Source organism: Tenrec ecaudatus, chromosome 10, assembly GCF_050624435.1.
Source record: "Tenrec ecaudatus isolate mTenEca1 chromosome 10, mTenEca1.hap1, whole genome shotgun sequence".
NCBI lineage: Eukaryota > Metazoa > Chordata > Mammalia > Afrosoricida > Tenrecidae > Tenrec > Tenrec ecaudatus.
Window position 1 is genome coordinate 146,054,220 of NC_134539.1, and position 10,892 is coordinate 146,065,111.

Below are 10,892 nucleotides of genomic sequence, written 5' to 3' on the forward strand. Positions count from 1 at the left end.
GCTTATAGCCGTGAAGCCCCCCCCCCCCCCTGGTCCCCTTATAGACCGCTGTCCACTGAGTGAGGGCCTGGCCAGGGTACAGGCAGGGTGACTTTGCAGCTCGGCCTTCTGCCCCAGCAGCCCCCACCCCAAGAGCAGGGCCCAGGAAGAGAGGGATCCGAGGAAGGGGGAGGTGGGGGCTGGCGGGCTGGAAGCAGGCTGGTGCCGCTTTACATTCTGAGCTTGGCTTGGAGTCGCCCCCTCTCCCTGGTCGGCCGGCCCGCAGGCCGCTGTGAAAGCACGCGGATGCACAGCGGTGCTCCGCTCCTAGCCCGCAGCAGCCTTCTTCATTTCTGTACAAAGGGACGGGAGGGGCCGGCGGGGAGCCGGCGAGATCTAGGCTGCTGTTGAGACAACACCACCTCAAAGGTGCGCAGTGTGCGGCCAGGAAATAAATTGCCGCGTCTCCTCTGATCCCCGGCCGACGGCCGCTCCGCCACCCCCACCCCCTTTCCTCTTCCTGCCCCCCACCTCCTTTCCAATCTCACTTTTTAAAATTTCCAACTCTTCTGTTCAGATCGACTCTCCATGCCTTGCCTCGCTCCTGCTCCCCTCCCCACTCGCAGAGCCGCCTCCTTCTCCCACCGAGCCCCCTTCCTTTTTATTTTATTTTTTTGATGTTTGACAACAGTCTTTGAAGATTTTCATCTTCAGAGTGGCTACTGATGGGCCGGTTGTACTACAGAGAGAACAAGCCGGGCCTCTCGGAGAGCAACCAACTGCCCCTGCCCACGGCAAACGCTGGTGGGGACCATGGCTCACCATGAGGCCGCCAAGCCACTGCATAATAGTCCCGAGCAGCCCGGCTGCCTCGCCAGCTGACTGCCAGCCGATCGTGGGGCTGTGGCCGGCGGCACGGGGCCGGGAAGCTTCGGTGAAGCCTTCGTGCGCCGGGCCTGCTGACCATGGCGTGCCCGCCCCTCTCCTGTGTTCTGTAGAGAACCCACCGCCTGCCCAAGGAGATGACCCCCGTGAATCCCGCCACCTTTGCGGCTGAGCTCATCGGCCGGCTGGAGAAGTTGAAGCTGGAGCTGGAGAGCCGCCACAGCCTGGAGCAACGGCTGCAGCAGATCCAGGAGGTAAGTCTGGCCGCCGCCCCCGCCGCCGCCACCACCACCCTGGGGACAGGGGCTTGGTGCAGGGGTGGTGGTATGGACAGCCTAGTGCAGTGGGGACGGACGGACTTGTGGGGGCCCCTGCCTGTGTGCTCACTGCACACTCGCTCCATTCCCCTCCCAGGATGAAGAGAAGGAGGGGCCGGAGCCGGTGCTGAGCTCGAGGGAGGGAGGCCCCCCGCCGCACCCTCTGTCCCTCCTGCCCTCCGGCAGCTACGAGGAGGATCCACAGACGATTCTGGACGACCACCTGTCGAGGGTCCTCAAGACCCCAGGCTGCCAGTCGCCGGGCATGGGCCACTACAGCCCCCGCTCCCGTTCCCCGGACCGCCACCACCCCCACCAGCATCGCTCCTCCTTCCCGCCTGGGGGCAAGCTGCCCACCCCGCTGGCCAGCTGCCCCCTGCTGGTGGCCAAGGGCTTCATGGCCGTGGCCAAGCAGACGACGAAGCACGTCCACCACCACTACGTCCACCACCATGCTGGCCCCAAGACCAAGGAGGAGATCGAGGCGGAGGCCGCCCAGCGGGTGCGCTGCCTGTGCGCGGGGGGTGCCGACTATTATTGCTATGCCCGGTGCAAGAGCCATCCCAAGGTGTCCGAGCCCACGGAGCCGCTGGGGTGAGTGTCTGCAGACCTAGGTGCCCGCAAGCCAGTGCCCCCATCAGATCTGAGGTGGGGGTCGGGACAAAGCCCAGAGCAGGGCAGAGGGGTAGGGTGGCAGCAGGTGCATGCCCCCAACCACCCACTTCCAGCGCCAAGCGCCCCATTTGAGACCCTGAGATTTAACAGGCTCTCTGGGTTGGTGTGGTTTTTGCATCCCCGCAGCGGCGGCAGCAGCAGCAGCAGCAGAGGCGGCACCTTGGCCAGGCGGAGTGGGAAAGGCACGGAGCTGGGCCAAGCCCTGCCCGCCAGGGAACTAGGGGCCCCAGGTGGAGCTGGGGCACCTCAGCTTCCTGGGGAGGATGGAGCCAGCTCGCAGGATGCCTGGCCCTGGATGCTGGAGAGCGAGCAGCAGACCAAGCCCAAGCCCCAGCCCCATAGGTAAACGCTCGCCCCCGCCCGCCCGCAGCCCCCATAGCCAGGCAGTAGGGAGGCGACGGGGGTGGCTATTTCTGTCAGTGGCCCAACACAAACACTGTTGGCTTGCTCCTGCCCTCTGAATGTTGGACTCGGGACTGAGCAGACCACCAGAATGTCAACTTTGGGCAGCTGCCCTCACTCGCTCTCCACCCCCCTCCGTCCCTCCCTCCCTCCTTCCGAGAGCAGAGCAGCAAAGCCCCTGTTGAAGTCACATTTTCCAGCGTTGCTGACCCAATACCTCTTCCTTTCTGCACCTCTCCGTTGCTTGTTCAGTGGCCCAAGCACAAAGAAGTCCTACCCTGGGGACGCCGCCCGAGCTGCCCCCGGCGAGAGAGCCGGCCGTCACCACCTGTGGGGGACCAGCAGTGGACACGCCCGAGCCACGCCCCGCACCCACCCTTTCATCCAGGACCCTGCCGTGCCTTCCCTGGCCCCACCCAACACCCTGGCACAGCTGGAGGAGGCTTGCCGCAGGCTGACGGAGGTGTCCAGGCCCTCGAAACAGCGGTGCGTCCCTAGAGAGGCTCAGGTGGGGGTCGGGTGTGGCAGTGGAAAACCCAGCTGTTTATAATGGGGCCAAACTAGAGCATCTGGCATGGAGTGGACTCTGACCTGCCGACAGCACTCGGAGGTGTCAGACACAATCTGGGCTCCATCAGGTTTTCAGATGGCCAGTGTGTTTTTTTCCCCGCAAGTGCATCCATCACCAGACCTTACTTTCAAGATGCCTCTGAATGGGCTTGAACCTGCAACCTTATGGTTGGCAGCTGAGTGGGTTCACTTTTGTACTGCTGCCTCTGGGGAAGGACTCCCCCTTCTGCCTGGGCCTTGAATCCTTGTAAGGGGAGGAGGTGTGGCCTGAGGGGGTCTCCCTTCCAGGCCCTCCACATGGTAGCTTGTCTTTGTGCTCACCCCACTGGAGGGATGCAGGGCCCTTCAGGTCAGGCTTGCCTAGAAATAGACTAGCCCTTGCCAATTCCTTGCCGAGTTCTCTCCTGGCCCCAGCCACGTCAGGCTAGTTCATTGCTCACCCTCGGGAGCATGACGACTGCTCAGCCCTTTGTCTGCTGGGTTAGGACGGCTGCCAGGCTACCTGTTGTTGGGTGCAGTCATAGATGCCTAGTGCTACAGAGCACTGCTATAATCTTTACAGGTTCTTACCTGATTACATATCGGCCTGCTAACTGCAAGGTCATCGGTTCTAAACCACCACCCTCTCCACAGGAGAAAGATGAGGCTTTCTACCCTCGTGAAGAGTTGCAGTCTCAGAAAACCCGCAGGGGCAGTTCTACCTGCCTTGCAGGGTGACTGGGAGTCAGAATCGACTTGGTGGTCCTGAGTTTAAGTTTCTTCTAATCTTTACCCGAGAAGAGCCACCAGAGGGGAAGGAGGGGGTGTTTCCCAGCCCCTTGCCTTGGCCGGTGAATGTTTCCCTGTTGCACGACCAGACCGCCTTCAGGCCTTCCAGACCCCCGTCGACAGGAGGCCTCAGGTGGGGCCCACCATGAGAGGAAGTCCGGCCTCTGTGTCTTCAGGATCCCCCAAAGCGCTATTTTCTGTCTGCCGCCTGATTGCCTTGCAGGGTCAGGATCTCTGACCCCCCTGCCCTGGCTGTGTCCTCAGGTGCTGTGCAGCAGGCCAGCAGAGAGACAGGAACCACTCAGCCTCTGGCCAGGCAGGCGCGACACCCTTCTCCACCCCAAGCCTGGTGCCTGAAGAGTGAGTATCCTTCCAGATCTGTCACAGAACCTGCGCGCGTGTGCGTGCATGCGTGCGTGTGTGCGTGCGCGATGGTCCAACCCTGAGACACTGGGGCTGTGCATGTCCCCCAGCCCCCTTTGGCTTCTCCGTCTGTAAGCCCAGCCCTCAATTTTAACGTGCGTGACAGAGAGCAGCAGCATCCGGCGCTGCTGCCCCAAATAAGAGTCGTTAAAGACCCGCCCCCCCCCCCCCCCCCCCGAGCCCTGGTGGCATAGTGGTTGTGCCTCAGGCTGCTCATCACAAGGTCAGTGCTTCAAACCTACCAGCTGCTCTGAGGAAGAAAGAGGAGGCTTTCTTCTCCGTGAAAAAGAGCTACAGTCTAGGAAACCCCCAGGGACAGTTCTGCCCTGCCTTATAGGAACCTTAGGGTTTGGGGTCTACTCCATGGCAGTGAGTTCCTCAGAAAGCACGGTGTGCTGTCTTCCTCCTTAGCGGGATGAGGGCTTTTGGGGTCCCGGGACCCACCCCAGCCTGCAGCTGGCGGGGGAAGCTGTTAGTTGTGCCAACGGGCTGTGAGTGGGCCCGGAAAACATGCAGGGGACATGTCTTTTACCCTGAGAAGAGGTGACGTCCTCCGTGCTGCCCGACAGCACTCACAGGGCGGACGGAGAAGGAAGGCTGGCTTCCTTTAATTACAGGACGGGGCGTTTAAACAGAAATCTGCAACCGAGATCTAAAATGGTCTGAATAATTAAAGTTCTCTTTCTGTGCCTCTTCGTCTTGTGCAACAAGCACTGTTTGAAGTCCTGACTAAGCCACCTCCCTGGGCCCTTTAATTTTAACCGCTTGACCTTAAGTCTGCCAGCTGCCTTGGTCATCAGCTCTTCATTCTTTATTTCTTACGCCTCTCCATAAAGATGTGAGCAAGTGGGGCAGTGGAAGTAGCTGAGCGCACTGGTGGGCCAGGCGCCTCCGGAGGGACTCTGGGCTGGGCCCCTCCTCATTCCCTGTTCCCACAGTGGGACTTGGTATTTGGGGGCCCTTGTTTGGTGGTGGTGAGGGAGATGGTATCAAAGAGACCACCCAGATGGGGTCACTATGCAGGAGACTGGGGGCTGGACTAGGTTGCCTGCCTGCAGGAGCGGCTGCCTCAGTTTCTCTCTGGGGACTCTGTCCGGGATGCCCCGCCCCTTGCTGCTCACTGTGTAAGTGTAAGCGTAAATGCTGAGCCTGTCACCTGTCACTTTTCATTCCCAGTCACAAAGAGCCAAAGAAGCTGGCGGGCGTCCACCCCTTCCAGGCCAGTGAGCTGGTGGTCACGTACTTCTTCTGTGGGGAAGAGATCCCGTATAGAAGGATGCTGAAGGCCCAGAGCTTGACCTTGGGCCACTTCAAAGAGCAGCTTAGCAAAAAGGGCAGTTACAGGTAAGCGGCCCCTGTCTGCCTGGGGTGTGGGCGGGCAGGCTCCGGGCCAGGGGCAGCTCCCTGGATCGGACTGTACTCAGGAAGGGGAAGTGGGGGTGGGACTCTGGGAGGATGTCAGGGCACTGACAGGTAAGATTCTGTGGCTGCCTCCTCTCCAGAGTGTGCGGACTTGGGGCCAGGCCCCCCCCCCTACCCCTGGCTATACCTGGGAAGAGTGACGGCGGCTTTGGGAACATGTTGGAATGGGGCGAGGGATGAGCGGCATCCCTGCTCAATCCTGCCCTCCTGTTCCTCCTGCCATAACCCGCAGCGGAGAGGCTGCTAGGCCCAGGGTTCCTGTGAGTGCACCCTCCACCCACCCGCCCCAGACTGGGTAAACACTTTTCCACCAGGTAAACACTACTCGGAGGAAAAGAAGCCAGTCTGCTTTTGTGGGAGGTCTACCTGGTGGCGCTCTGTGTTAGGCTTTGAGCTGCCAGCCGAAAGGTCAGTGGTTTGGACCCACTGGTGGGAGAAAAGTGAGGCTTTTTGTGCTCAGCAGGCCCTGTGCAGGGTCCCTGTGAGTCAGAGTGGACTCTCCCTGCCAGTGGATTGATTCCGGCACTTGGGCTGCCTGAAAGAGAAGGGTGTATGTGTGAGAGAGAAGTGGACCAGGGAGACTGACTAGGAAGGAGGAACCGGAAACCTTGCTCTCCTGGCTAGGGCTTCCGAGCAGCTTAGCACCCTGATGGGCAATGCTTCTTTGCTCCAGCTGAGTGGAGTCAGGCTTGCTACTCCCCCAGCCCAGAGCCCCTACTCCTTCCTCCTTGCAGAGTGCAGACACCCACCCTGACTTGCAGAAGCAGGAAAAACTATCCACACGGGGCCCAGCCCTGACCAGTCATCCTCCTCCTCCTCTTTCCCTTGGGGACAGGTGCCGCCGCCACCTCAGTTCTTCCATTGCCCACCTTCCCCTTCTCAGCAGTCTTTACCCCTTGGGAGAAACCTGGATTCTGCCCTGGTGTTATCTCAACTGCAGGCTTGGGGCTATGGTGAAGCCAGTAGCATCTTCCCCCTCCCCCAAGGAAACCAAGCCCACTGCTGATGTTGAGTGGTTCTGACCCGCAGCCACCCCACGCCTCGTGGTAGAACTGCCCCATAGGGGTGTTTGGCTGTCGTCTTGATGTGAGCAGATTGCCGGGCCTTGCTTACGCAGAGCTGCTGAGTGGGTTTGCACGAGGTTGATGGTAGATCAGGCTGCTGGAGCCCTCTAGGGACCTTCATGGGTGGCAGGGCACGCAGTCCAAGGTGGCACTCCCTCCCCGGCTCCTGCCCATGAAGAACAGCACCCGAGACTGGAGGCCGCCTTAAACTGCCCTGGGTTCCCCACTGCCCTCGCCTGGCTTGTGCAGAACACACCCAACAGGTGGCCAGCCGTGGCTGCCTCCAGAAGGGATTGCTGCAGAGCTGAGACTGGCTCTTCCAAGGCCAGGTCTTCTGCAGCCTTCCCGGCCGCTTCCATCTCTGGGTCTGTTTGGGTCAAAAGTAGGGACTGGTGGAGGGAGGGAGAGGGGTGCCTGGCTGGCTAGCAAGGTGTGGCAGTGAGGCCCAGGCTATCTGCTGCTTTCTGTTTTGAAGGGGGAAACATGAGGGCGCACATGATTCAGGTGGGCCCTCGGCCCTCCTGTCCCTGCTCAGCATGGCCTGGACAGTGAATGGGGCTGTAGGGGAGAGGGGGGAGGAGCCTTGATTGGGGCTGCAGGGGAGAAGGGCTGAGGGATTCTGGGCATCCCCCCAAGGCTCTCAAATAGTGAGCTCGGCCTCCCGTGTAAAGCACAAAGATTAATAAATGATCCCCCACCCCAGATTCTTCTCTGACTGGCTCAGGCCGTGACCAGGGTCCCGCCAGCCCCTTATCTCTGCTCCCACTCAGAAGCTGGCATCAGGGTGCTAGACTCGCCCTCTGAGCGAGGGGTGCTGCTCAAGCATCCCTCCCCCTCCCACCAATGTACCACCCCCTCTCTGGTGGAGCTGGGGGCGCCCATGACTGAGTTGGGGAAAGGCAACATGGGAGAGGTACAGCAGCCAGCCTTCTCTGCGGCGGCTTTTCATGCCAGAGGTCAGAAGCGAGCTGTGTGGAAGCATGTTGCCTTGGCAGAGCCCGCGTTTGAGGTCCCGGGGGTGGGGCCTCTCCCCTCTCCAGAAAGGAGGTTGCAGTTATGTGGAAGGTCATGTCTGTTTGTTCCAGTTGCTGTAAAAGACCACCTGGGTGAAGCACCCCAGTGGGCTGGAGTGGGGGCTCTGGGACACCGTGGGCGGCGGTCACCCTGTCCCAGGCTCCCTGATCCACGGTACCCCTCCTCAGATTTTCCCGTTCAGGCCATCCCGATCCTGAGCAGCCTCTGCCTCCCCAAATAGGCAGCACTCTCACCACACCGCCCCCCCCCCCCCTGTGATCCTCCACTGGGGCGCTTTCCACCCAGCCAGGAATGCTGGAAACAAAGTACCTTGTCTAAACCCAGCTGTTTCGCTTTATTTAGCCTTATCTCCTTCGAAAGTATTTGGCTCACTTTCATTAGCAGGAGAAAAATCGCCCTAACCAAAGGGAATTGATTTTGTTTTTTTGTTGTTGTTTTTTTTTTTTCCTTTTTAAGAGCAGAGACAAAACCAAAACCAAAATATCTAACCCAGAGACACTCTTCAGTTTATTTTATTTTATTTTTTTAGCTTGGCTCTTGCCCTGAGGGTGGGTGGGGCTCTTGCCCCTAACACACCTGAGGGTCTCCCTGGCTGGGTCCAAGTAGAACAGGCTGAGGGCCTCGTGTCCTAGGTGGGGGTGGGGTCGGAGTGGGCCTGCCTCAAAGGACAGCAATGTCTCCTGGTGGCTGGTCATTTGTGACACTGCAATTAAAGTGCTTTAGACCAAAGGACGCTGGGGTGGAATCGCAGGAACCTCTAATCAAGGGGCATAATGGAAGGCCCTTCAGGCTTTGACCTTGGAGGGGTAGAGGGAGATGATGGAGGGAGAGGGAGAAGGGGAGGGTGCATGGGGCGGTCTGCTGAACCCTGGGCAGCAGGCCTGGGCTGGCCTGGCCCTGACGGTGGCGCCAGAGGAGGCTGTCTGGCTCCTGGCCACACCAGAGACATCAGGAGGCCTGGACTGTGGGGTGGGGCAGACAAGAGCTGTCCCCCTACAGGCCAATCCACAAGCGCAAAGCTGGCCGAGTCCCTCCTCTGGTGTCCCTGGCTGCCACGCTAATGGATGGACATATCCCTGTCCCAGCCCCTCCTCCTGCTGCTGGTGGGGGCCCCATGTGACCCATTAGACCGCCCCTTCGTCTTTCTGGGTGGAGTCTTTATGGAAGCAGACCACCAGGTCTTTCTCCCTCCAAGGACTCAGGTCCCAGCCGAGTGTTTAACAGTTGTGTTACTACAGCAGGGCCCCCATCCTACTCTGGCAAACATGGAAAGAGACAGCTGTACCCCACAGTATTTAACTTCCACAGGGCATCCGGTGGGCGGGGGTCCAGGGTTGCTCTGCCCACACCGGGCCTTCTGCTCCCATGCCATCTCTTACCAAACCAGGGTGCTGGCTCCCAGGATCACCTGGCTTTGATTCATGAGCTGTCTGTCCTCCGGGTTGGCTTGCTTCTCTGTTAAACGGAGCCTGCTGCTTTATCCACAACCCTCTCTGGTTTTCCCCCCTTTTCAGGTATTACTTCAAAAAAGCCAGCGACGAGTTTGCTTGCGGGGCGGTGTTTGAGGAGATCTGGGAGGACGACGCGGTGCTCCCCATGTACGAAGGGAGGATTCTGGGCAAGGTGGAGAGGATTGACTGAGCCCGTGGGGTCTGGCCATGGGGAAGAACCAGGGCCCACAGGACCCGCCCTGGACCAACCCGGGCCACGGTGACAAAAACACTTTGAAGGAAACGGAAACCAATGAAGAAGAGCAATTCTGGGGGAAGAGTTGGCTGGGCCTTCGGGACGGTGTGTGCGTGCGTGCGTGCGTGTATGTGTGTGTGTGTGATTTTCCATGATTCACCAGCTGGGTACTGAGATGAGAAACGCCTGAACTATTTATTTAGAACATGACCACTCTTGGCTATTGAAGGCACGCACAGTATCTGAGAACCTGCCCTGCATAATAGATGACTTCCTAGGGGTCCGAAGTCCACAACCTACGAGCAAACTGTGTATAGCTTGCCCTGAACAGGCATCCTTACTGATATTTATTGAATCATTGATTCCCCACCCCCAACCCCAGTTTATGGATATGCTGCTTAAAACACGGGAGGGTGCGGGGAGGAAGTTTGAGTCCCATCTTTCTAAACCGAGGAGCTGAGCTAGGCGCACGTGGAATGTTTCTGTTCCAGGAGGAACTACGCTTTGCCCTGCGTTTTCTCCCAAGTAAATGAATGCCATCAAGCCGATCGAGACTCATGGAGACCCTGTCAGGACAGGGTTGGAACTGTCCCTGTGGGCTTCCGAGGCGCCGAGGCTGTGGGAGCAGAAAGCCTCATCTTTCTCCCAAGGAGTGGCTAGTGGGTTCCAACTGCCGGCCTGGCCATTGGCAGCCCGTCATGCGACCCACTCACTACACCGAGTGAAGCTAGACTTCACCCTGCTGTTTCACACACAGACATCGGTGCATATTAACTTTCTGTGCTGCTCAGTTTTTGTCTTAAAGGTCTGGAGGGCTGAGTGTGTACCGTCCGGGGATGAAGTTGCATTGATGGGATAGCCCAACACTGACCGGGGGTGGTGTGTGTGACTCACTGTTGGCGCCCCAGTCTCACTCTGGCACGGGGGCTCCCTATCCAAGCTCCAGGGCCCAACACAGTCATCAGTGTATGGTTCGCATTGAGTTTTTCGTGAAACGCCGGTTCCTTGTCTCATTATGATATTGGGTAATCCATCCTCGAACCACCGCCATTCAGGAAACCGGCCCCCTCCCCTGCAAGGAATCCAGCAGTTGAGAAGACCTAGCAGCACCCCACCCTGCCACCCCGCCCCCAAACACCTTTGTTTCCACATTGGGGTTTTTGTGTTAAGTTAATCTGTACTTACTTCTGTTTGCCATTGCTACCTTGTACTACTCGTGTATATATCTCGTACGGCAAAGGAGTGGGAATCCACTCTCTGCGGTGCTTGACTTAACTCAGTACAGTACCTGTACCTGCACGGCGGCCCGCGCCGTGAGTCGCCCTATATTGAGGGCTCCAACCTCCCTTGTTTTTTGAAAGGGGCTTATGTACAAATATATTTTATGCCTTTTTATTACAAGTCTTGTACTCGATGACTTTCGCCATGGCATCTTGTTCTACGTATTCTGTAAATGATGCATTATAAAGAGATCATTTAAGGAAAAATCACTTGGTACAATAATTATTGTAATTAAGAGATGTAGCCTTTATTAAAATTTTATATTTTTCAACAACAACAACAACAAAACAAAACAAACAAAACAAAAAGAAAAACCGACAACAACTTGCCTGGTCTTTCAATGCCCTGGGGGTAGGAGCAAGAGGCCAGGGTGGCCTTGGGGAGT

General features: G+C 58.3%; 1 protein-coding gene across 3 annotated transcripts in view; it reads left to right on the plus strand.

Annotated features, from left to right (window-relative positions):
• AXIN2 (axin 2) overlaps positions 1 to 10,692 on the plus strand; it is a 34,576-nt gene extending 23,884 nt beyond the window's left edge. For 2 of the 3 annotated variants that reach the window (XM_075562129.1, XM_075562130.1), the window contains exons 5-10: positions 978 to 1,118; positions 1,279 to 1,775; positions 2,511 to 2,744; positions 3,861 to 3,956; positions 5,196 to 5,363; positions 9,055 to 10,692. In XM_075562129.1, the coding sequence (XP_075418244.1) occupies positions 978 to 1,118; positions 1,279 to 1,775; positions 2,511 to 2,744; positions 3,861 to 3,956; positions 5,196 to 5,363; positions 9,055 to 9,181 (1,263 nt within the window). In that variant the 3' untranslated portion in view covers positions 9,182 to 10,692. Of the gene's footprint in view, positions 1 to 977; positions 1,119 to 1,278; positions 1,776 to 1,982; positions 2,199 to 2,510; positions 2,745 to 3,860; positions 3,957 to 5,195; positions 5,364 to 9,054 lie in introns of all 3 variants that reach the window. The other variant, XM_075562131.1, reaches the window with a different exon arrangement.
• Positions 10,693 to 10,892: the final 200 nt, after the last annotated feature.